The sequence below is a fragment of the Pholcus phalangioides genome, unplaced genomic scaffold (genome assembly GCF_987345545.1).
Source record: "Pholcus phalangioides strain wild (caught in Gottingen) unplaced genomic scaffold, Ppha-v1.0 ptg000008l_1, whole genome shotgun sequence".
Taxonomy (NCBI): domain Eukaryota; kingdom Metazoa; phylum Arthropoda; class Arachnida; order Araneae; family Pholcidae; genus Pholcus; species Pholcus phalangioides.
This window is the reverse complement of record NW_028301601.1, coordinates 13,860,820-13,886,503: the sequence shown is the minus strand read 5'-3', so window position 1 is coordinate 13,886,503 and position 25,684 is coordinate 13,860,820. Positions and strand designations below refer to the sequence as shown.

Below are 25,684 nucleotides of genomic sequence, written 5' to 3'. Positions count from 1 at the left end.
TTTTCTCTTATAGATCAAGTATGTTGGATCTAAATGACCCAAACTGCGGTTCTGGGTATAAATGTTTATAGCTCTGGAATACGAAACATGATGAGAATAAAATTTTTGTGAGTTAATATTCATATGGCATCATGAAAAGTCACAACATTTTTTTATCATCTACTCTTAAATTTTCTATATAAATGAAAAAGTTTAATTCAAGGCAAATTGACCCACTAGTGCTAAATAATTTTTAAATGCAGTGATACTTCGGCTAACAAAGCTAATTTTTTTCTAGAATCATTTTTGTTAGCCGAAATGTGATTTCCTATTGGTTTCTATGGAATATCGTTTAATTCGTTCCAGGTACTGCCCAAAACTTAAAGATAAGTTTTATGAAACACCAAGGAGGGCTGTAAAAAGGCAAAAGCTGACCAAAGGCTAAAATGAACAGATTCACAACTGAATAAATTGGAATTTTACAGGAATATGAGATGCTAAAGACCTTTTTATTTTACATTGTGAACAAATCAGCTTTAATGTTGACACAATCCAGTCAAGTTCGTAGGTTTCCCCTTGCATTTGTGCTTTGGTCAGCCCATTTCTGTGTCTGATTCATGGAGATGGAAAAGATAAGCTCCTAGAATGTCCAGACTGTTCCGTTTGATGCCCAGACTCTTGCACCGAAAGAATAAATGCTCTGAAAACATTGGCTCCTTTTTCTTCTTTTTTTTTCATTACTTTTTCTATTTGCTGAATCTTTCATTTTACATGAAACGGTTAAAAAAGTTTCAGATAGAGAATTGGAGGTATATCTGAGAGAAAAAGATAGAAAGATAGATCAGAAAAGATTCTGATCGGGCTCAAGTGACGGTAATTTTAATGATAATTGGCGCTAAAATTCCGCTCACGACGTGGCTGTTTTATGTTAGTGGGTGCATCCATATCAAAGAAAATGTTTGTTAGCTGAGGCAGAAAAATCACAGAAAAAATCTTTGTTAGCCAAAAAATTCACAAGCCGATGTGTGCTTTAGCAGAGGTGCTACTGTACATCTCTTTGGCTAACACATTACAAATCAGGTGATAAATTTGCCAATATAGCTGACAAAGTTAATATGTAATAACAAGGTTATAATGCCACTCTACACAAAGAGTAAAAGCACCAATCGTGATAAAAGAAGACAGAACTTGGCTTCTAACAGGATTGACTATTTCAGTTCATTTTCAAAAAGCTGCAACCCACTTGCAGGCATAAGAATTTACTTTCGTTGGGTGCTTGGTCCATATCTGACTGTTACAAAAATGGCATGTCTTAAAACTTCAAAATGTTATGACTCTCAAATTATGCATCTCTGATCCTAAAATGAAAAGCATTTTTATACATTGATTTTTCACAAGGAATCTGGTGTGTAATTATTGGGCAGTACGTAGTATCCACCGCTGTGGTGATCGAGTGGTCATAGTGACGGACTCGCATCGCGAGTATCCAGGTTCAAATCCCATCGTCGCCGCAGTGGTGATCGGCTGAAGTTGGTTTTCTGCGATTCCCAACTTTGAGGTGCAAATGTGAGCCGATCTCCCTGTTAAAAAGTCTCGCCGCACAGAGCAACAGGGCTACAATGCTATATTTATTCATTCATTACACTTCATGCTCTATGAGTTGAGGAAAAAACTCATAGTTTAAAAAATTGATTGCAGATGGCAACACTACACATAACAAGTATTACACAGAAACAAAATTCACGGAAGGTTCACTATACATACACACTCATTCCACCATGTACCAATTCGTTAGAGGTTCCACAGAGGAATATGGACGAGATGCATGTCTGGTTTAGTAGTAGGTAGTATCCACCCTGTAAAAAAATATTGTACAAAATACCCAAATTATATATGGTTAATGTATAATTATATATGGTTTAATTATACAGGGTGTGCACTCTTATTGGTATCCAATGGTTATTTCCTAAACCGTTTGTTTTAGAGACAACTTTCAATTAGAAAAAATGTTTCAAATGGTGTCGCCCATCATCTTAAATGCCATCCAACTGGGAAAAACAATTTATAAAATAGTTACAAAATTCCAATTTTCAGACGGTTCCCCGCTCTTTAACTTCCAAATAGAAAATTGTTGCCCTGTCTCTCCCGAGACTAAGTGCAAAATTTGCTTTAATATTTAAATTCAAAATCCAGTCAAAAAATTCAAAAAGTCAAAATCCAGAATCCTGTTCAAAATTCAGCCAACTCAAAACTACCAATAAGTATACATAGCCAACTCAAAATTGGAAAACCTTGGAAAATAGTATTTTTAGCTAATTATCACTGCACAATCACAGGTTCCAAACCTGGATTTTCACCAAAGGTAAAATCTGGGGGGTATTTCTCTTTATAAACATTGGACATTTGTAGTTTCACAACTGCGAAATGAATTATTCGCTCTCTTGCATAACCATGTTCACTTCATTTTAAAGTTAAAAAAAATACACTAATCAATTTGATTAGCCTAGGGGCCCTATTCCAGGATGTGGGGGGGGGGGGGATTCTTCCGACCTTGAAATTCCCAGCTTCAGATACCATCCTGTGTTTTTACTGGTCTTTATCTGAACAAGGTGTGGCAGAGATGCTGCTAAAAACTACCCGGGACCCGGGTTATTAGCAAAATCTGGGTCTTTTTCAAGTGAAAGTGGGTGTGTCCAGTATTTGGCATGTTTTGTGTTCAGTAGGTAGTGCCATCTATCCTACAAACTGCTAGCATGTGGATGTGAAATATTTAATGTATACATATTTGTGTTATATAGGTCTGAGAGATCATCTTGGCAACAGAACTTTTTTTTCAAAGGTATAGCCAACTCATAGTTGCAAAACCTTAGAAAATCGTATTTAGCTGATTAACACTGTGCAATCGTGGGTTCTGAATCGAGATTTTTGTCATAAAAATTAAAACCATCCCATGGAGGAGCAGCTTTTTTTGTATAGCTTCTCTCAGTATTAGGATTTTATACAGGGTGGGCAAAAAGTCTGTAAAAACCTTAAAAATGTATAAAAATGGGAAAAATAACCGAAATAAAAAATGGTTTGCAGGGTTAGCATCGCTAGGTCACAGGATTTTTTTTTAAGACAGGAAAAAATAAATAACTAAAAAAACAGCCGATAGGTGGTGCTGGTACGAGCGACTTCAGTGGAAATATACAAATGAGACTGTTATAAGAACTTGCACTCCTAATCCACAACTAGTTTACTGTTTTAAACCGTATATGTGAACAAGGATGCTGAATGCGAAGAATAAAGCTTTGTTGGTGAAGTTAGTTGTTTTATGTAAACCAGGAATCAGCGACCATTGCCTTGCGTAAATTCCGAGTTCAGAACCGTGAGGACTGGAAAAGGGCCTTTAACAGCGACAGGCCTCATAAAGCTTGTTGAGCAGTTTGAGCAAACTGGAACACTGGAGGATCGTGTAAGAGCTGGATGACCATGTTTAAGGAAGGCACATTTTTCGCTTGTTGCAGCCGAAACTGAAGCGTTATCGTCCGAATCAGCTGCAGGGACCAGCAGTGCTCTTGAAGCTGCCAGATGCTTGGGCTTACCACCATCCTCGGTATGCAATATTCTTCATGGAATCCTTGATCTGTACCAATACAGCTTGCAGTCGTGCTATGAACTTTTATTAGCAGATACCGTACAAAAGGGAAACATTTGCGAGGTGGACTTGCTCTAAAATCAAACAGAATCCTCCTGGGTCTTTAACAACTTGTGGACAGATGAAGCTCATTTTTCTCTTCATGGCGACGTTAATACCCATAACTGTCGCATCTGGACGTCTAATCCACGTGGATATATGCAGAAACCATTGCATTCCCTAAAAGTGACAGTGTGGTGTGGGTTCACAGGTTCGTTCATCATAGGACACTTCTTCTTTGAACCACAGTGCCCAGTAAATGGGTGGGAAATGGCTATGGTGAATGCGCAGTGTTATTTAATGCTTCTGTGCACGAAGGTTGTGCCGTGTTTGCGGGAAAGAGATGCGCTTTCTACCATCACATTTATGCAAGATGGAGCAACTAGTCACATTGCTACTCCGGTCAAGGCATTCCTGATACAGACGTTCAGGGAAGACAAAATCATTAGCTGGAACTGCAGGTTCCCATGGCCTCCTCGGTCTCCAGATTTTAAACCGGCAGACTTCTGGTTATGTGGATATTTGTAATCCCGGGTGTATCAATCTGGTTCATCTAGTCTGTCAGAACTGAAAAATGCGATCCGCCGAGAGGTGCCATGTATACATCCAGACCTGCTGCACTCTGCCGTTGCTGGATTTGTGACTCTCCTGCAATGTGTTATCCCTATGGTTGTGGTAATTTGGAACATATACTGCTGTAATAAACGATTTGGAGGCATTCTGTTTGTTATTTGCTTATCTTTGACTTGTGTATGTCAGTTCCACCTATCTGCTGTTTTTTTAGTCATTTTTTCCTGTCTTAAAAAAATTCCTGTAACCTAGCGATGCTAACCCTGCAAACCTTTTTTTATTTTGGTTATTTTTCCGGTTTTTATGAATTTTTAAAGTTTCTACAGACTTTCAGCCCACCCGGTAGTAGGCAAGGTTGCTTTTACAGTTTTTAAGAATTTGATTAGTAATATGTGATTAGGAAAGATTTACAAATGGTGTTGAATGGTGAAATTTGTAAACCAAAACATACAGCTTTGGTTGGAAACATTCAGAGTTGCTAACTGCTATGAATTGTCTGTAGTTTTTATGGCCAGCTGCAATAAACTACGTAGAGGCAAGAGATACTCTCAATACTATGGAAATCAGTTAAAAAAAAATGGGTCTTAACTGATTTTTATTATTTTTTAAAATTACTTTGGGAAAGTGGGGATGATCAGTTTTGTCTATGTGAGGGAAGCAATCTGTAAAGCTGAGTCTAAACCCACCGCTCTACCCTTACCTCATAGAGGTACAGTATCTAGGAGGTAACGGCTCTACCCGATGCCCAAACGTGCAAAAATTAGTTTTCCGCCAAAACTGTCCCACACTGTGGGCTAAAAACAGGTTTTTGAGTGGTTCAACGTGGTGAGTCTGGACTTGGCTTCATTGGCATAGTCGAGCTCGCAGCACTTGTGTCAGGAAGAATGTTTTGTCATAAGTGCTTTACAGGTGGTGATAGACTTGGAAGTCTGGGGGAGAGCATGATGATGATGTCAATTCATATATACACGTGCATTAGATCAGATGACTTCGCCTTTGATGTTGGGAGGGGCAATGCCCCCCCCCCCTGCGTATCTCCACCCATCTGATATGAATAAATCCGGATGGGGCGGTCTCTAGGGTTGCTAGACGTCCATATATATACAGCCCACAAGGGCGTATGCAGGTTGAGATTGCATTGGATATTCATGAATTATTAAGGGACTCGGGGACCTCGGAAGGCGGGGGGGGGGGGTTAGCTCATGTGGCCTGAGCCCTCTAGGTATTAGTGCCAATGAGGTGCTGTAGCTAATGGATTTTCAGTTAAAATTTCTTTAAAAAATTAAATTTTTGAATGATTTTTATTGCAATATGATCATGTTGTCCTGGGAAGGGGGGGGAGGAGGTAACCCCCACTAGGCAAAGTTGAACGTTCATCACTACTGACAAGCTTTAAGCCAATGTTGACGAGTCTGGATATTCTAAGTGGGAATGAAATTTTGATCAATATGAACACAAAGATATATAGTAGAAATTTGATCAAGAGGTTGGCATGTACATCGGCTGATGCTGGAGAATAGTTATGATGGAAAGTTGGATTAAAACCGGTTTGCTGAATATTTGTTAATGAAACGTTAGTAAATTTAATTTTAGAAACATTTATCTTTAGATTGTTATTAAGAAACAAATCCAGAAGAATTGAAAGATCACTGTTAATACAGTTAATGAGTGTTTAGTAATTTTCCCTGAATTACAATATCACAGTATCATCAGCAAATGATCATTTTACCGTAAATTGCTTAATTACATAAGTCATTAATAAAGATTTTAAAAAGTAATGTGGTCCTAACACTGAACCTTGGGGGGGGGGGGGAACTCTGGTAATTATCTTTTGGACATCACTTAAGTGTTTATTAGTTAAATTTTTTTGGTTAGTGATAAGATCAGAGTATGTTGAATGCATTACCTCTAATTCCGGAATGATATAATTTCGAAAGAAGGATTTGGTGGTTCACACTATGAAATGCTTTTCAGATATTGAGGAAAATGCCAATGGTTTTCTTAAATTGATCGATATTCTTATGAATGAATTCAGAAAAGTTTAAAAGTTTGTTTCCTCTAATTCTTTCCCAAACAATGTTGAAGAAAATTAGTAGATTTTTCAACGAATATTTCCCACTGAATTTTTTTTTATTTAAATTTTTTGTATTCCATTGTAAGTATTACTGTGTCGCAACAATATTTTTTCCGATTTCCCAGGAAGTTTTCTTGAAATTTCAAGAACGGGGAATTGTAAAAAAAATTCCCAAGATCGAGCGGGCGAGAATTCCTGTCTAGAAACATTAACCCTGCATTCATGAATTATGGGTTTAATTATAGATGGGAAACAAAAGTGAAAAAATAAAAATACAATTCACGCAGACACCTTTTAGAAATTAAAACTGGAGTTAAGAAAAAAATATTATAAATTTTAATATATCGCATTTGCCAGTATAAAGGAATAAATAATACCAAATACATTGGTATCTTGAAAGTGCAGGGTTCTCGATAATTCAAGGAAATTTCATTTCCAAGACCCTTTATACATTTTTGTTTTGCATTCAAGATATTGACTTTTTCCATTTTCTTCTTGAATCCAAGTAATAAAGTCTTTTTGATGTTAATATGCTTATAGAATCGGTATGGTGCTCATTCACATGCAATTCTTAAATTTCTCCAGAAAATTTGGTACACTGAAAAGTAAATTTTGAATCTGACCTAAATTATACTTATAGGAATTTAGTCAAAAATCCAAAATGTCTGATTTTGATATTTTAATCAAGATGAATTAATGAAAGATGAAATCATTTGGTTCTTGAATTTTTTTCTTTTGGCTTGGTCGGTTGAATTAAGTTGGTAAAGGCTGAACCTATTGCTGAAATGCTTGCTAGTGAAACTTCACTATACTGCGTTTATGAAGTCACAAACAAAATTATTGTTGAAATTGAAGGTTTGGAGTATAGTCAAGAATTGATTAGATTCATTGATTTGGTCCATACAGCATGATTATGAGTTTTTTTTTGTTTTTAGTTGCTATGTGATAGAGGCGAACTTCAAACAAACCACTTTCAAGATGTCGAGGCTAAAGAATTGCAGAAAATACGTATCCAAGAAGAAGTTAAGAGGTAATACTGGCGACTAGAAAATCAGTATTGTGCCTAAAATTTTCTGTATGTGATTGTTAAATTGAAGTCTATCACAATTTCACAAAATTTTCGGATTTAATGAAAGTGTGTCTTTTAACATACAAAAAGGATATAAAGCCCTGGAAATATATATATGTTGAAAAAACATTATTTAGAACAGTTTTTCTTGAGATTAAAATCATTCTTGGCTCCTAAGAAATTTGGCTGGCGCCTAAAATTTTTTTGATTTGTCAAGCCCTGATATGTTTTACATTTTGATTAACTTTTATTTTTTCTAAAAAGTTTCAAAAAAAATTGGCAACTTTGAATTGCAAATGACTTGCAAAATGACAGGTCTCTGTTTCATTAACTATTTTTAGATAGGATAGAGGAAAAAAGAAAAGCACAAGTAATATTTCTCCCCTCAAACTACTACCTTAAAGTATGTTCATTAATAGACTTTAAACAAGCAGAATAAGTTTGACAGCATCGACATTCTTGTCCAGCAAGACAAGAAAATATTCTTTTGATGAGAGATTTTTTTTGGCCAATCAGTCTTAATTTACTAGTGCTTTTCAATGAAGAATGATACTTTTTTCTAATTGGAATTATCAGACAACTACCTAAAAAAGAATTATCATAAATTCCTTCATATGATCTGTGGCAGCACAAAATCTACATATGCAAACTTCTGGTTATTATTCTTATCAACAATAATGAAATCTTACAGAATAGAAAGAGTCTGTTATATATATATATATTGACACTTTTCTTAGAAAAAAACAATCTTTCACTCGCATCTATATGCCATCTGTTATACAGGGTGTTTCAAAAAGAATCACCTGATTTGAAATGTGTATATTATGAAAAATATTGAACATAGACACTTAAGATTAATTTTATATTACATGGCTAACCTTTTTTTTAGAAACCAAATTAAAGGTGCTAAATATGTCCACCTTGGGATGCACAGCATATGTCTCTACGGTAGTCAAATTCGTCCCAAACTTTTGTGAGCATGTTTGCATCCACTGCGAGTAGATTTCTGTGGCCTACGTGGAAAACTCTGTTGGATGCACTCCACATTTTCGGACATGCGGGGACGGCCAGGCGATTTCCCTTTACAAAGACAGCCCGTGTCTCTGAATTGATTATACCATTCCCCTAATGCTCTTCAGCGGTAGAAATTTCAACACCAGTATATTGCAACGAAAAGCACAATGAACAGTTGTTATGGACTCACCCGTCCCCCGGCTCTGGACTAGAGGGGGGTGTGCCAAATTCAACCTTTATAACAGCTTATTCTACATTACATGAGGGTGCCAAAAAAATGTATGCTTGCCCCATTTGAGAAAGTATCTAGTTGCAGCCCTAGATAGACAGCACGCCCGAGTGGCATGATGGAAAGATTCTCGTCTACCACCGTGAAGGTTGTTGCCATGGTCCCGGGTTCGAACCCAAGGGAGGATATAGATAAGATATTTTCCCTAAGGAACTTGAAGTGACCACTGATAGACAGCACCTTCATTTCCAACTCATCTCATTAATGGCAGTAAATTGCAATATAGCGATATGGCCAGAGTTGGTGTTTGGTGAAGTAGATAGACGGCACCACCTACTAAACACAAAACATACCAAATGCTGGGCACACACTGTTAAGTTTCACCAACACACAAATCTGACATAGCTCCCATATTCAGATGTGAAAATATGCTGCAGTTGAATGGCGACAGATCAGAGTGGTGGACCATCAGGGGGGAAAAATAAAATCAGTCTACCAGGAAATCACTTCACAAGGATTTATATTATTGAAAGAGCCAAGATTTTTTTAATGAAATGGAAAATCAATCAGAAGGAAATTAATAGATTGATTTATTAGTAAATATATAAATGTGTGCCTTTAACTTTTTATTACAATGAATCCTGCTTATAACGTTTTTCAAAAAACTGTCATAAAAAACGTTGTAAGCGGGAAAACATTTTAAACGGGAAATCTTAATTAGAAAGAATTACTTAGAGTTGGGACTGTGAAAATAAGTTGTACTAAAACTTTCTAAATGGAACGTTAGAAGCAGGATTGACTGTATATTTGTTTTAGATTTATTACATTTGTTAAATTCTCAGTGTTAATGAGCTTCTTTGCAAGCTTTTCCTACTAGAAGACTATAAAAGTAAACGAACCTTTGGATAGAACAAGTTTTTAGAAAAGAATTATTTTTATTTGATTCACAGAGATACCTCTTCCTCCTACGCAGAACATGGCCTGCCGCTCTGTCTCAACTAAGAGATATAAGCAGGTGATTAAACACCTGGGGCATGCTAGAAAAAATTCATAAAAATACCAGTGAATTATGGGGGGACCTATACTTTTTTTCAAGAAGGACCCACTTTCACTCAAAAGGTACCCAGATTTTTTAATACCCTGGGACCCAGGTAAATTAGAGTACAGCACCATCTTTGATTGCATTTGTCTCAAAAATGCATATCACACGACACCATTGGTTTCTATTCGCGTTACAAACCTCTTGAGATATAGCATAAAAAATTTGTTACAAAAGTGGGCCGCACGCCTGGTGCTCAGACCAGCAGAGTCATTAAAACCGGAGTGATTTGATTTGTCTCAAAAATTCTTACCAGATTACACTATTTGTTGTATGTGGCAAACCTCTCAAGATATAGCATAAAACAATTTTGTTACAAAAGCGAGCTGCAAACCTTGTGCTCAGATCAGAAAAGATATTAAAACACAGTGTCGTCTTAATGCATGGTCTCACCCGGGCCTCAAGAGAAGATGGGCCTCAGAAGAAAGAGAAGTAGTTGAATTTTTCAAGAATTTTCCAGGTAGGGCCTCAGAAAAATGCCTTGACCCCGGGACCCATGATGATCTTAGACGGCTCTGTTAAAACATAAGTGGTATCATTGTATTTGTCTTAAGAATATCTATCTGACAACACCATTGGTTTCTATTTGCTCTACAAACCTCTTGAGATGTAGTGTGAAACAATTTCGTTGCAAAAGAGGGCCGGAAGTCTGGTGCTCAGACCAGAAAAAGCATTAAAACCTGATTTGCATCATTGTATTTATCTCAAAAATGTAATCACCGGATTTATAACATTTACCAAAACTTTCTATCCTATAACTATGAACTTTATCTTTCCTATTCTATGTATTTCTTTGCTGACATGATTTGGGAGAAAAAAAAACCACGCACTCTTTTCAGGAAAAGCATTAGAAAAAAAAACCCATTTTAATTGTATTTTCTTCAATTCAATTTACAGGATAAAGAAAAAAAGATGAGAATTTATCTGCCATTGAAAATGTGTTTGAACTCAAGTTCATTTAAGTGACTTCATTTTGAGACAAGTCTCGATTCTATTTCATCAATTACTTTACTCCCATAAGAAATATAAATATATGTTACATTTCCATCGGCACTTTGCTCCTGTTCACTTTGGGAAAATCAGTTCTGTTATTTATAGAAAATTGAATGTAGCTGTTTCATTCTGGGAAACACCGTATTTAAATCTTCACAGGTTTTTATTGATTTATAAAAAAAAATTAGTATGTGGGATTGTTGTTCACATTGTTTTTTCTTTTGTGCATTTGTAGAATCAAAAAAATACCAACTACATTTAAAAATCTCATAGAAAATTAATCAACAAAATAGGAAAAGGTTAAAACCATAAAATTGTGGTTTTTTTTCTTTATTTGCCTTTTTTTTGTTGGTGAATCTTTCTATGATTATGTTAGGCAAAGGATTATGAAATGAACAACTTGGAAGATTTTTAAATGGACCCTCCCCTTTAATAATCCGCCTATTTATGATCAATCATTCAAATTATGCTCTTATACATACATTTTTTACTTGTACTCGTTTTCGTCAGTAAATGTTTTTTAAACCTCCAAAACAAACAAAAGAATGTACACATTTAGGAAGAAGAAACTTAGCAGATTCATGTTATTATCTATTCATATTGATGTAGCTATGAGGATGCTCTAGTTACTAATTTCAATAAAAAAAATATTGAACATAATGCTCTTTCTTTTTTAAATAATTTTTATGAAACATTTTTTTCCCAGATTGAGGAAAATCAGGAAAATGAAAGAGCAGGAAAGCATAAAAGGAATACAATCTCCTGTATTTCATGAAAAAGATGATGGAGAGAATAAAAGCTATAAAGAACATAATAAAAAAAGAGGTAATCTTTGCAAATGCATTACTACAAAAATTTTTTATGAAAACTTTAAATCACAATACGTAAATTGCAGTCCAAATGTAGATTACTCAAATATGTAGCGGCCAATGAAGAAATTTGAGCTAATACAATTCACCCAAGCACCCTGGTCCCTTTTTATATCCCATTTAAAGATATGTTTACACTTTTGCTATTGGGGGTCATTCAAGTATTATGTCAGCATCGGGGGGTAGGGGGTTTCGGATCTGCTGACTTCTGATGACAAGGGGGGGAGGGGGGTTTGAAGTTTGCTTACGTCATCAATCCCCCCTTTCTGAAGATATGAAATATTTTAAGCTGCTAACAAAATTTTTCTGACTGGGATTGGGGGGGGGGGGGGGTCAGTGTTTGGCTGAAAATATATTTTTCCCCATGAAGTTCTGCAGTGAAGAAATGTTTAGGTTGCTATATTTGTCCTTGATGGTACAAGCATTTAAGGCTCTGTAGTCTGACACTTTTTTTTTTAACCGAGCACAACTCAGGTCTATTGCCATAGGCAATTTTCTACCTAGTGAGTTGTGCCGGAAGTGTAAGTGTGTGTACCGAACAGTCTGAGTGCGTATCTAATGTTGTGTATGATTTTTCAGTGCTGCCATCTATATCTCAGAAGTGAAGTGAGTGATGTGTAGTGACTGAATATTTGTACTGTTTGTAGGCCTGTTGCTCTCTGTGGTGAGACTTTTTAACAGGGAGATCAGCTCGCATTCGCGCCTCGAAGTTGGGAACCACAGAAAACCAACTTCAGCCGACCACCACTGTGGCGACATGTAGTCTGACACTAATGGCCAATCCAGATAATTTTTATTTAGAAACGTGTAGAGGAGAAGAGAAATTACTCTTATCATATATGTGGAAATCATAAGTGACAGAAATTGAGAATTTTTTGAAAAACAGCTTTAGCCAGTTTCATTTTTGTTCGATCCAGCCTGCAAGGTTTAGCAGTGGGCCAGAAGTGTTTATGTAATTCATTGTGTTGTGTTCATGATATCAGGAAACTCAAACAGTAATTTTTGGTAGATACTATCTTCTGACACCACTTTAACAGAGTAAAGATCTGTATTATTCAAATGTTCTGAAACTTCCAATTGAGTATTTAAATCAACTAATTTTCTATTTCTAAGTTAACGTAGTAAGTTGAAATAATAAAGAAAGTGGGCTCCAATGATCACACATGAAACATTATAAATGAAAACACTAGCAGTTTCTTAAGTCCTAAACTCATTGTGAAAGAGAATTGAATTCTGGTGCCATTAGCAGCTTTGAAATTTTGAATCACTGGAAGTTTATCATTTTGTAGTTGCTGTTATAAGAGAGTAGTCACTACCAGTATCTATGAGAAAGCAAATGTTGGTTTTCTGATCAAGAATGAATTGACGATGAGAACTTATCAGCAAGTGGTATGTCATTGCTACCCTTGAGCATTGTCGTTTCCCAGGGTTGTTTGGTTTAAACCACGTTGGTTTAAACCATGGTTTAAACCTTGGTTTTAACCAACTGGTTTTTTTAAAAAAACCACTTTGGTTTTTTCAAAAAATCAGATAAAAGTGGCCTAAATATCATTTTTTTTTCCCTGAAAAATATCATATTTGTTCATTATTAGCCAAAATGTTTCATTTTTACCTCATTTTATATCCTTGGGGTACATTCTGACGGTATATCTTTAAATGACATAAGATTTTATAAGTGGTTTTTTTCAAAAAGTCTCATAAAAGTGGCCAGAGTATATATATATTTTTCATATGAAGTATCTTAGTCCTTTAAAGTTATATATAAAAGCCAAAACTTCTCATTCTTACAACATTTTCTAACCTTTGGCTACATTCTGATGCTCTATCTTTAGAAAATTCATGAATAAGGATTGCATCACACATCTAAATGTAGTGGTGTATTATCTCACTGGGTTTCTTTTTCCCTTCACAAAGAAGCAGCTACAGTAGTGACACCATCATGCTAGGGGCAGGTGGTCCTATAATCCAATAAAGACACCAGCTGTCCTTAAAGGACAAAGACTAGTGTACTAGTTGTTACATTATCTCACATTTTCATTTTCTTTCCCATAAAAAGTAGCACATCTCCTACTGTATATCTCCCAGTCTTAATATTCAATAGTTGTTTTTTTTTATATTTTCACACTGTTAAGCCCAGTTAATCAAGGTTCTACTGTATAGTAGTAACAGATTTTTGAAAAATAATCAGCTATATACTGGGTGATTATAATTAAAGATTTGATTCCAAAACTATACAATAAGTATTGATCGGAATGACTTGAAAATTTACATGGATACTCCTGAAGTAATGGACGTTTCTTTCGCAAAAGAAAAAAGTGCAAAATGTGCAAGTAGACGATGCTGTACTTGGCCCGCAGTATAATCTATTTTGTGCAACCACATCATTTCGGCACTTTCACAGCATCAGTGTGTAGATAGAACTTCTATCAAGATGCACATTGCAATACCAGCAAAGCAGCTGCTGAAGACCCATTTTGACAGGATGCACCTTAACCCTTGCAACTACTGGCTGTGGGGGGTACCTCAAAATGTTATAAACAGTGGTCAGATTGCAAACTTTGATGAATTGTAATCTCCAGCACATTCCCTATATGTTAGAAGTTCCTCATTCCTCAGAAATATGAACGGGGGAAAGGAGGCGCGTTTGGTTTAATAAAGCTGAATTGCAAGCACATCCACATTATGACCATGGCATATTCCGATTCTGCTGTTGAACAAGAATTTTTGTGCTTTCAACCTCATAGCCAGAACACACGGTGGACAACATATTTAACATTTTTTGAGTAAGTTGTAGTTATTTGTTCAATTACTTCATTTTTTTTGTGATGTTTCCGTGAATTATGGACTCGTGCAATGCTATAATTAAGTTATGGTTTTGCCTTGACTGGCTATCGTTTCCATTCTGCGAGCAAATTTCCCACATGTTGGATGATGTCATTAATTTTACATTTTTAAGTATTTTTTCCCCTTTATCAACTAAAATTGAATTTTTTCAGGAATATTCATGTCAATTTTCAAGTCATTCTGACAATCGCTCTTCTTTTAGTGTTTTGAAATCAGAACCTTAGTTATAATCACCCTGTATATCGTAAATCATCGTTAATTAATCTGCATTATTTATGCATCATTAAATGCATTATATTCACCTAATTTTTATTACTTTTTGCAAAATAGCTTCATAATTAAGTATACTGAAAGTAACTGGAGAAAAACCTTTATATATTATATGATTAATAACAACATTAAAATAATTTTCAAACACACAGTAATCCATTGGGTTAAGCAAAAAATAATTAAATGGCAAAAGTTGGTTTTTGTTAAAATTTAATAAATATTTATTGATTAATTAGCATGGGAATAGTGTTAATTACATTAATAAACATTTTATTTTTGTTAATTATTGGAAGTTTGAATGATTTTTCAGAAATTTCATTGTTTTTAATGTTAATACTATTTAAAACAAAAAAACCGGTTTAAACCAAAAAAACCTGGTTTAAACCAAAAAAACCAGGTTTTTTGGTTTTTTTCAAAAAAACCGGTTTTTTTACCAACCCTGTCGTTTCCCCAGCAGGAGCTGGTGGGTTCTTTTGTGCACTTTTTACATTGGAACGGAACTTGTGATAATGTCAACATATCTCAGATGTACTCAGGGGACTTTTTTGTCAATAATGGGACTGGCTACGATCACGAGAATGTTTCCTTGCTTGCCTCAAATCCACAACTTTTTGTCGCAGTTGTAGTATTTTCTTCGTCGGTCAGAAATTGAAGGAAGCTGCACTTACTTGAGCAATTGATGGTTTTGTAACCTCTTTGATTTCAATTAGTGATAACTCCAAAATATGATCTACAACTCCAGCTGCAAGTTATAATCCAATATAATATTGATACGAAGATTTAGGGTTGCTTTATGTCCGTATATAAGACCCACAAGGAAACTTTTTCAGGGAAAGATTGCATTGAGTATTCATAAATTATTGAGGGATTCTGCGACGTCACAAAGTTACTTGGGCAGGCTCACATGACATGAGCTCCTAGGTTGCAGTGCCTATGGAGTTGCTGTATTTGAATGGACTATCAATTTGAAAAATAATAATAATAAATTTCTGAGTGATTTCTTTTAATGGGCTATGATTACATTGCCTGGGGTCAGGTTCTTACCTCCATAGTAAAGCTCAACATTCATCTCTACTGAGAAGCTTCAAGCCGGTGTTGGCATGTCTGGAGTTAAGGAAAAACTTTAACACTATAATATTGATGATTCTAAAGCTGAGAGGAAACTTCAACTTGAACAGCAAACAAATTTTAATCACTTAAACTTCAACTCGTCAGAAGTTGGCATATGATGTATTGACTGTACTTTAGTTTAAATAATTCAGTTTTAAATATGCAAACATGATTTTCTGAATAAAATTTTAAAATATCTCAAATATACATTACATTCTATTTCATAGACGGACAGTATCCAAGTGAAAAAGAATACACTACTGGTCTTAGAGATTTTGATATGACAGGTGGATCATCAAATTTGACACGATCATATTCTTCACCTAACATTGCCCAAATGGTTGCTGATGAAATTGCTGATACAAAGACCTCAAGACATCCCACAGTTGATCGTTCATTGAAACCAAAGTATGAAGCTAGAAAAATTCTTACTTTAAAAGTAAATCTGTCTGATGAGTTATGTATTAATTATTTTTTCTGTGGGTTCATTTTTTTTTATTCTTTAGTTCAATTCTTACTTTTTACATTTTCCTTCACAGCTTGTCTAACCATTACAAAAGTCATGTCAGGTGGATGTGTTTTCTGGGATATTATGTTGTTGATTCACACACGCAGAAATGATAAACACTACTATGTATCTGCTACTCCGATAGACAACAATGGATAGTATACTGGTCATAAATCAATTTTCTTGTTTGATGTTGAAATTCCATTACTATTCCTAACAAAAAAAAGGGAGAATTGCTTCATTCCATTTTTGATTTGAGTTCAGTAGGCATTCCAGCCATGTTATAAAAAAACTACAAGGAGTTGAAAATTTAGTTCAATACTATGTCAGCTATATCTGATCTGATAAAATAGCATCTCTTTGGATAGGGAAAAAAATTTCATTTGTTGTATTAAGAGATTCGTTACTAGTCAGAATCGCTATAGCTGGAAAATTATGAAAAACCATCAAAACAACAGAAAAAAGTCAATTTTTTAAAACTACCTTTTTCTCCACTGATGTGTAAGAAATGAGTTGATTCCATTATTTTAAGGTGTTTTAAAAAACAGAAATAATAATATTTAATTTTTTACAGCAACATTTGTTTTCATAACAGAAGTAGACAAAACCCAAAAAATAAAATATTACAAAATATTAATGAAATTTCAGGTGGGGAACAAAGTTCTTGCCAGAAATGATAGGTAGCGTCAGACGAGCTGCAGTAGTCACGTTTACAATATAATTTGCATAATCGTGATCGTTTTGGAAATGTTAAAGTGTGTTCTAGAGTGGTACGCTAAATTTTGTTCATTGTTTGACTTTTAGGTGTAATATAGGACATGTAAAATGTCTGTTGAAAAATTAAAATTTGTCACATTTTATTCCACTGAAAATCCGAACTTAGTGCTTTCAAGGCTGCAACCACGATAAATTCCATCTTAGGAGAGTCCACTGTAATTTCTAGAAAAGTATGATATTGTTTCTACTATGGACATTCCTCTCAACAATCCAGCTAGAAATTGCCTGGTGCAAGGGCAAAAAGAGACTTCTTCAAGTAAGCCAACGTTGTGAGGACAGAACTGGGCATAGTACTTTCCTCATTCCCCATTATGCTCTTTTTTTCCAAAGCAGCAACAAATTGAGACCACAGCACCTGCACAAGATCCCGATGGCGGAGTGCAATGGGATTGGGCTTTGGAGTAGTCATTTCTTTGCTTCTCTCCTGAATCACCAATTATTTATCGTCCCTTTCACATCAAAATGAATGACAAATACAGGATGACTCGACTTTTATCGTTCCCATGTATAGGACAAAGTTGAATTTAATGGGGAGAAACCTCTTCAACTCTACACAAGATAGCTAAACCCTGTTTAAATCGACTACAGTTCTCATTGAATTATTACAACTAATTTTTCAAAGTAATTTGTAGATTGGCCAGTTAATAAATTTTCATGACATTTCTCTTATATGTTTCAACAATTATTTGTGTAATTCTTTTCTATTTTTGTCATTTATTGGTCAAAAATTCTTCCTCATACCTAAGTATGAGGAAGAACTAAGGGGTGTAGGGTCATTTTCCACTTTTTGGAGCTTTGAAGCTTGACCTGTGGACAATTGAAGTCAAGGATAAGTGTAGATGATATCTGAAATTTTTGAGAGAGATGGTTGAATGAGATGAAAATGAAGGGTTTTTTACTGAGAATGCCAAAAACAAGAAAAACCTTTCCCTGGTTTGTGGGCACCTGAACTACATTCCTCACATTAAGTAAAATTCATAGTTTTCCGGTTTTTTGGCCAATGTGACAAAGTTTTTATCTTTTGACATTTTGTTTGCATATCAACATTTTCAAAAAGGCTACTACTTATGCCTTCTCCTTGCTTGAGTCGCACTGCTTTGTCGGGATTGGTCAGTTGAGCAAGATTTTCCCCATTGGCTGGAGTTATTTGTAAGGGCTAGTGTGTGGGTGTCAATTTCATCATCTTTAAGATGTGAAACCAAGCACTGTTAATCTTTATTCTCTTTTCCTTTCTGTTGAAGCAGTACTTGTGCTTTTTGAATTTCGATTGCTTCTGTAAAAATGCATGGAAAATATCTCATGTCACTGGATAACACTTGTGTGTTTGTGAAGAGAATTTTGTGATCCTTGGTCAGGGCATGCTCCACTATGGCTGACTTGGCAACTTGACCCAGTCTACAATTTTGTTTGTGCTCCACTAATGTGGAGCCACCAATGTATCAGCCACCAATGTGGCTGATATCAAACTTTTTAGGCACTTCTAAAAGATTGATATTGGCCAGATTGGTCGAGTACAAACTTCATGCGGTGCATGAAATTTCTATAAGTTTCAAGTAAGAGCCATGAGCCATTTATTATTTTGCTCTTTTAAATTGTAATTAAAAAAATAATCATGTTGTACATAATGTAAAGTTTAAGAAAGAAAGCTGACTTATTTGTCATATGGGACTATATAGCATAAAAACGTGTATTAAAAAACATTGGCTTGGAAATAGACATGAAAATGTAGTAGAGTATAATTTGCTTTTCCTTCTATAGGTTGGCCAGATCTTTAGCTATGAAAAATGAAATTGGTTCTCTACGAATGCGAGATCTTAATCCCATTTATGGAAATGCCACAGTAAGTATAATTAAACCAAATACTACACTTGAATAACTACATTTTGAAGTTAATCTTTAAGGGGGTTTCATACCTTTTGACATGTCAAAAAGAGTAAAAAAATACAGTTACAAACAACTGGTTCGGATAAATGATGTAAAGGGGGGGGGGGGACCTGTATATGGGAAATCTCAATGAGTATCAGTGAGAGTTGGTACCACAAAAATGAGTAGCACTAAGCGGAAAAATACTCATAAGTGGGAATGTTATGAGCGGGATACATTGCATATAATTTCAAAAGGTTGTTCCATGGGTGGAGATACGGGGCGGGGGAGGGCAATGCCCCCAGCATCAAAGATGGAGTTGACAGATCTAATGTATAGGTGAATGTATGAATTGACATCATCATCATCGTGCCCTCCACCAATAATTACTGTGCCCCCCCCCAGACTTTCAAGTCTATCTCCGCCTATGGGTTGTTCATCAATTTTAATGCTATGTAAAGTGATTTTCACACTTTGTTGAACAGTGATTTACTTTTGAAGTTTCTCTTATTTGATTGATTAAGGTAGATATCAGATTTTTTTTCACTTAATCTCTCAAATAAAACTTTTCTAATTAAATTACGTTAAAACTTATTTACTATTGTGTTGTCAAAAGGTCCGTGGTACTACTGGTCTGAAAAATCTTGGTAATACTTGCTACATGAATGCCACAATACAGTGCCTTTCAAATACTGAGCAAATATCTCTCTACTTTCAGTCTGATAATTATAGACAACATTTGAGGAAGTAAGTATATGTTTTGATCAGATTCGCAATATTTATACGATCAAAAAAAGACTGAAATTTACTTTTTCAATTTATTTTCAGTCATGAAAGTAATTTTTTTTTTTAGTTCATAACACAGTTGTCAGAAAAGCAAAAAATCAGATACAGTCGAATCCCGTTAAAATGAACTCCAAGAGACTAGAGAAATCACTTCATTAAAACAAAATTTCATTATAAAGAAATTCCAAGTCTTTGCATTGTTGTGATGTAAACTTATCTCGGAGATTAGAAAAGTGTTCTTTAAAACAAGATTTTCGTTATAACGATAATCATTAAAATATAATTCGACTGTATTATATAAAGAAACTAACATATTAAACTACACATTTTAAAATGTTTTTGCTTTGTTGGGCATCTCAAAGTGCAGTTACGTAAATGTATAGGTCCTGATTTGCTGTACAGGAGGACCAGTAGTAAAAGTGAGTCTTTTATTACTCATACGAAGCTGAACTGTCATAGGGCAGAGAATGTTCTATGGCAGAGTTGTCTGCAATTATGATTCAAATTTCAACAACAACCATGGTCAGGGCCTTAACCCTTAATTTGCTTGATAGCTTTCATATATGACTACCACTCTTCTGTAGGGATCTGAGCAATAATGGCACCATACTGTTAAGAACAGAAGAAAGCTCAACACACAAAACTGATATCAGATGGCAGTAGGTACTGCCTTTCAAATTGAAAAAGAAAAAAAAAACAGCTTTTCTACTGATTCGTTCTGAGGAATTGATGTAGTCACTAGGGGCGCGGTAGCCCAGGTCAATAAGATACTCGCCAAAAGATCCACAGGATGTTTAGAGGTGTCACGAGTTCGATACCTGGTTCGTCCTTGTCAGAAAACTTTCCTGACACAGGTGTACAACAGAAACGGTGACATGACCACAGAAAAAATTGCTACTGCAGGGAGTTCCCCAATTGAGGGGTTAGCGCACCAACTTTTCGACGAGTATAAAAAACAAGCCTGTTGTTCAGAATCGGCAATAAATTGTATGTCCCTGTCTAATTAGCTCTCATGTGCAGAAAATGACAGTGGTGTGACAAAAATGATCAAATCAAATGTAGTCACTATGCAATCCAACTAAAAATAAATAAATAAATATATATATATATATATATATATATATATATATATATATATATATATATATATATATATATATATATATATATATATATATATCTTGTAATTCATTGTTTTCTATTGTAATTAGTTACCTTTATATTAAACTAGCTATAATACCCGGCGCTGCCCGGGTTTTCTTCAATGAGGCTTTTTTGGATCACGTGATATCTCCCTCTCTTTTTCTTGAGGGACATACAAACCGTGTCCAAGTTAACCAATATGGCGACCTGCGCGATTCATGAAATAAACAAATCTAGATTTACACAGAAACGTAGAAATGAATATATATTTTTCTTTTTTTAAGGGGCGCTAGGTATTTCGATCCCCCCCCCCCCCTCGAACTTCAAGTTATCCATCTGTCTGTTCCAGCTTCCAAAAATCCTTGGTTAAAGCTGTGGAATTTTTTCGATGCACTTTTCACGGGCTCATAACTAATTTTAAAATATCCTAACCCACAGGAATTTATGCAAATAAATATCAAAAGAGACAATATGGAGACATTAATTTTCATACTTGAGAAGGTATAAATGAAATCAATGATATTGCTCGAATATCCAACTCAAAAGTATAGGTTTGGCTAATTACTTCGTATTTAATCTCCTGGGCTTCGTATATCTCTAAGCGAACTGAATATTTCAAAAATCGAGAATTCAATACAATTTTTAAAATTATTGATGGGGCGGAAAATCCCACTAATTTCCGCATTTCTACAGTAAAATCGACAATTTCAGCACTGATTCCTATGAGGATCACCCTTTTCCTGACTCTCAAAGCGATGCTGATGATAATTATGACGTCTATTCAAAAAGCCTCATTACTGAGAGTATATTGAAAATGTGGCAAACCATTATAAAGGCATAAACTATTATACGTATACTAACAGGATTAAAGAAGTGGCAAACCGTTGTAAAGGCATATACACGTCTGAAACGCATTGCTAGGGAACCACGGTAACCAAAGTAAACGTTCGGAAAGTGATTGTTGAGGCCCAAAAACCATTGTTGCCGGACAGTTTTTTGCCCATTTGGGGCATTTGCCCTGGGCTGACGAAATTTTAAAGTAGCCTATCGTTCAAGTCGGGTCCCATTTGGTATATATGCAAAATTTGGCGACGATCGATCTAAAATTCTAAAATTGTAGATTTGTATAGAGAACATACACACACACACACAGAAAATCAATTTTATATATATAGATTTTAAACTTATTATGTACGGTCATTTGTATTTTCCACATCAAGCTACATCTTAGCATCCCTGAAACAGGAATTGAGATATAGTGATTGGCTGCGCTCACTGGAGAGACACGTTACAATGCTGTTCAGGTCAGGGTTGTCAAATTTGCTCCCTGGGTATATACCCATTTCTCCCCCTCCCCGGGCTGGGTTTTTTTGGGGAAAATTGTTTGTTTTTGAATAAAATGTGTTTGAAAAAAAAGAAGTACACATGACTTTAGCTCCTGAAAGTTTTTGTTTGATTAAAAAAAAACACTTAATGGTTCTGGTTACATAGCTAAAGGTTTTATTTTTGACGGATCGGGACACTTTTGGATACATTTTCTGCTTGGGTTTGAATAATTTGGAGAATAAAATTCAGGCACCATCTTGATTTCTCAGAATTTTCATTATCCAAATTCATTTATTTTACTGAAACAAATCTTCTTGCTACAGTTCTGCATGCAACTCAAGGTTCAGATACAATTACACAGAAGTGGGTGTGTTCGTGTGTGAACAATTTTTTTCTTTTTGTATGGTAAATTTTATTAATCAAATACATAGTTCAACATGCACCAAAAATGTATATTTAGACGCATTATAAGATATACACACAAAGGATGTACATACGTGTTTAAGTTAGATATTTTGAGGTTGTGGAAAAAGGAAATTCAATTTTCCCCATTATACCCAAAAAACCTGGGTTTTTTACAATCCTGATTCAGATTCTCTTATGGCCACATAAGTTGCTTCTCATGGAGGGGTCCCTAGAGCTAATTTTAGACATGATAATGCTGCTGCTGCTGCTGTGCGGTCATGGGATAACTCTTGGTGGCATTTTTTTTGTTGCTAAAGCCTGGGTGTGATCTTTGTGTACTCACATTCGTTGTTAGATTATTTATTATAAGATTATATTGTGTTAAATACCTGTGATTTTCTTGCTTCTAAGCCCTTCCCTTCAAAAAAAATTTCACTTGATTAAATATGCTATTTACTTTATCCATTGAGCAACCTGTGTAGAAGTGTCAGACTTGTTCTGATGGGAACATCTGGTCAACAAGATCATATGGTCTATATTATTAGCTATTTCTTCCTCTGAGAATGGCACCCATTGTTTGTCAAAATTTGTCAAGATTAAGTTTTTATTTGCTATATTCATTGCTTATAGGGTCCGAGAACTTGATTAATCCTAAGTTTATTATATAGTTGGTAGAAGACTAGCATGCTAATCACTTTATTTAAGTGAAATTAAATTTTTATAATTTTCATTGAGACAAGTTATAGTAATCTAATTTGCATTCATTTCTTACTCAGAAACAATAGGCAAGGTACAAATGGAGAAGTGGCAGAAGAATTTGCTGTTGTAATAAAGTCATTATGGGCTGGACAGTATAGGAGTTTTTCTCCTAAAGACTTTAAGGTATAGCAATTGCAACTATAGTAGCATCTAAGACAGGGGTCTTCAACGTATAGCCCACGAGCCACATTTCACCCTTGGAGCTTATTGCTGTGGCCTGCCAACCATTTTTAGAAAATTTCTAAAAACATTAAAGACACAGATGATTAAGAAAAGATAATTTGATTATACCCATAGGCCAGTGAGAGACGGAACACGCGGCCCAAACAGTTTTCGGGGGGAAATTCTGCCTCAAAAAAACCATATCTACCTACAGTATTCACAGATATTCTGAAAAATTTCTTTGTGAAAAAAATAATTTCAGAATTTTTAAAAGAAATGACTTTGGATTATTGAAAGAAATTTCAGAATTTTTGAAAGAAATAGTTTGAAATTAATGAATTAAATTTTGGAATTATTAAAAGAAATAATGTGTGTGTTAGAATTTTTGCAAGAAAAAATTTTCGAATTATTGAATTTTGTAAAATTATTTCTAATTAATGGAAGAATAATTCCAGAATTACTAAAAGCAATAATTTTTGAAACAAATATTTTCGGAATCAGTGAAAGAAATAATTTATGAATTAGAGATAAAAATTATTTCATAATTGACGAAAAAAATTATTTCATAATTGACGAAAAAAATAATTCTCCAGAATTACTAAAAAAAAAATTCTAAATCAATGAAAGTAATACTGTGAAACCTATATGAAACTGAACGTCAGTAGATCAAATAGACTGAAATAATGTTCCGTTTTAGACAGATTTCTGTTTTATAAAGATGCAAATAAAAGCACTAATCATTTAACAGACTATATTTTGATTCTGTTTAAGACAAGTTTCCCATCTGGTACATTGTCTGTCTTAGATGGACTGTATTTTCGGGATTACAGAATTACCAGAATAAATAATTTCAGTAAATAATTGTAAATTAATCATTTTCAGAATAATTAAAACAAGTGATCAATCGGAAATTTTTCCAGCACAAAGAAATTATTTCAGAATTATTAAAAGATATAATTTCAGAATAAATGAAGTCTTCAATTATTTTGTGCCCCTATTGACCCTTCTGTGAAGATAAAACGCTATAAATATAAATTCCATCTCGTAATTCTAAATACCTCAGGTTGGTGGCCCATAGGCTCCGTGGGAAGTTTGAATTTGGCCCATCATGTCTGAAAGTTTGAAGACCCTTGATCAAAGAGGTAATATTTTTTTACTTATATACTCACTTGTATTAGGTGGCCAATCAAAAGCGTCAAAAAGCGTCTTCAAAAGCGTCGTTTTTCTGAGGAATCGAGTAGGGAGAAGCAGGCTTAAAGAGGTTTTAAGTTTATGTACCTTAACCAGGTTCTTTCACAGCTGAAAATTTCCCTTCACTATTCATTAAGCCTGTTTGAGATATTTTTTGTATTTACCTTGATAAAGTGAAGATCTCTTCTAAACTCTATCGCTTCAGAGTTACCTAAATAAACTTTGCAAAAAAATTCTTTGCTTGGCACATGCAACAAAAATGTGCAAAAAGGGCTTCAACTCAAAAAAATTGATAGTACAGTGAAACTTGTCTAAGACAGACACTGTATGAGATGGAAACCCATCTTAAATAGGATCAAAATAATTGGGATTTGCATTTCTCGTAGAGAGGGGCGTTGTAATGGCGATCATGATAATAAAATATGTTCGAGTAAATTTTGAAATTTTAGTTTTACAGTATAAGTCGCACTTACTCATTCTAGAGCTTGACAAATCAAAAATAAATAAATATATATATTTAGGCACCAGCCAAAATATACTCCCAAAACAGCGCACCAGAAATTTTTTGCTCCTTTCTTATGGCAAAAGATGTACTGTAATTGAATCATAATTAAAATAAATTTTATGCACCCAATGCAGATTCTCTAGTTGCCATGGTGAATTGCTCATTTCAAAAACTTTTTAATTGTGCCCATGACGGATAACTAATTTTAACACGTCATGCCGGTTCAGAAATTTAAATGCTGAGACCCTGTTTGTGGAATTTAAATTAAAAAAAAAAAAATCAAACTTTGTGTAGTTCTTCTGAAAATTATTTATATCTTTTTCAATTTTAATTCTAAAAATGTAGGAAAAAAATCATGTTATAGTAAAGACCTACTCTACGTAAAGAGTAGAGATTACAATAAGATTACAACCTCAGACACAGCCTATGTGGTGGTCGAGTGATCATCTTGCATCGAGATAAC

General features: G+C 34.7%; 1 protein-coding gene across 3 annotated transcripts in view; it reads left to right on the top strand.

Moving 5' to 3' along the window:
- LOC149083863 (ubiquitin carboxyl-terminal hydrolase 8-like) overlaps nt 1-25,684 on the top strand; it is a 102,431-nt gene that overhangs the window by 42,891 nt on the left and 33,856 nt on the right. For all 3 annotated transcript variants that reach the window (XM_089234244.1, XM_089234245.1, XM_089234246.1), the window contains exons 11-16: nt 7,235-7,329; nt 11,410-11,528; nt 16,024-16,204; nt 18,840-18,921; nt 19,561-19,691; nt 23,381-23,486. In XM_089234244.1, the coding sequence (XP_089090370.1) occupies nt 7,235-7,329; nt 11,410-11,528; nt 16,024-16,204; nt 18,840-18,921; nt 19,561-19,691; nt 23,381-23,486 (714 nt within the window). The remainder of the gene's footprint in view (nt 1-7,234; nt 7,330-11,409; nt 11,529-16,023; nt 16,205-18,839; nt 18,922-19,560; nt 19,692-23,380; nt 23,487-25,684) is intronic.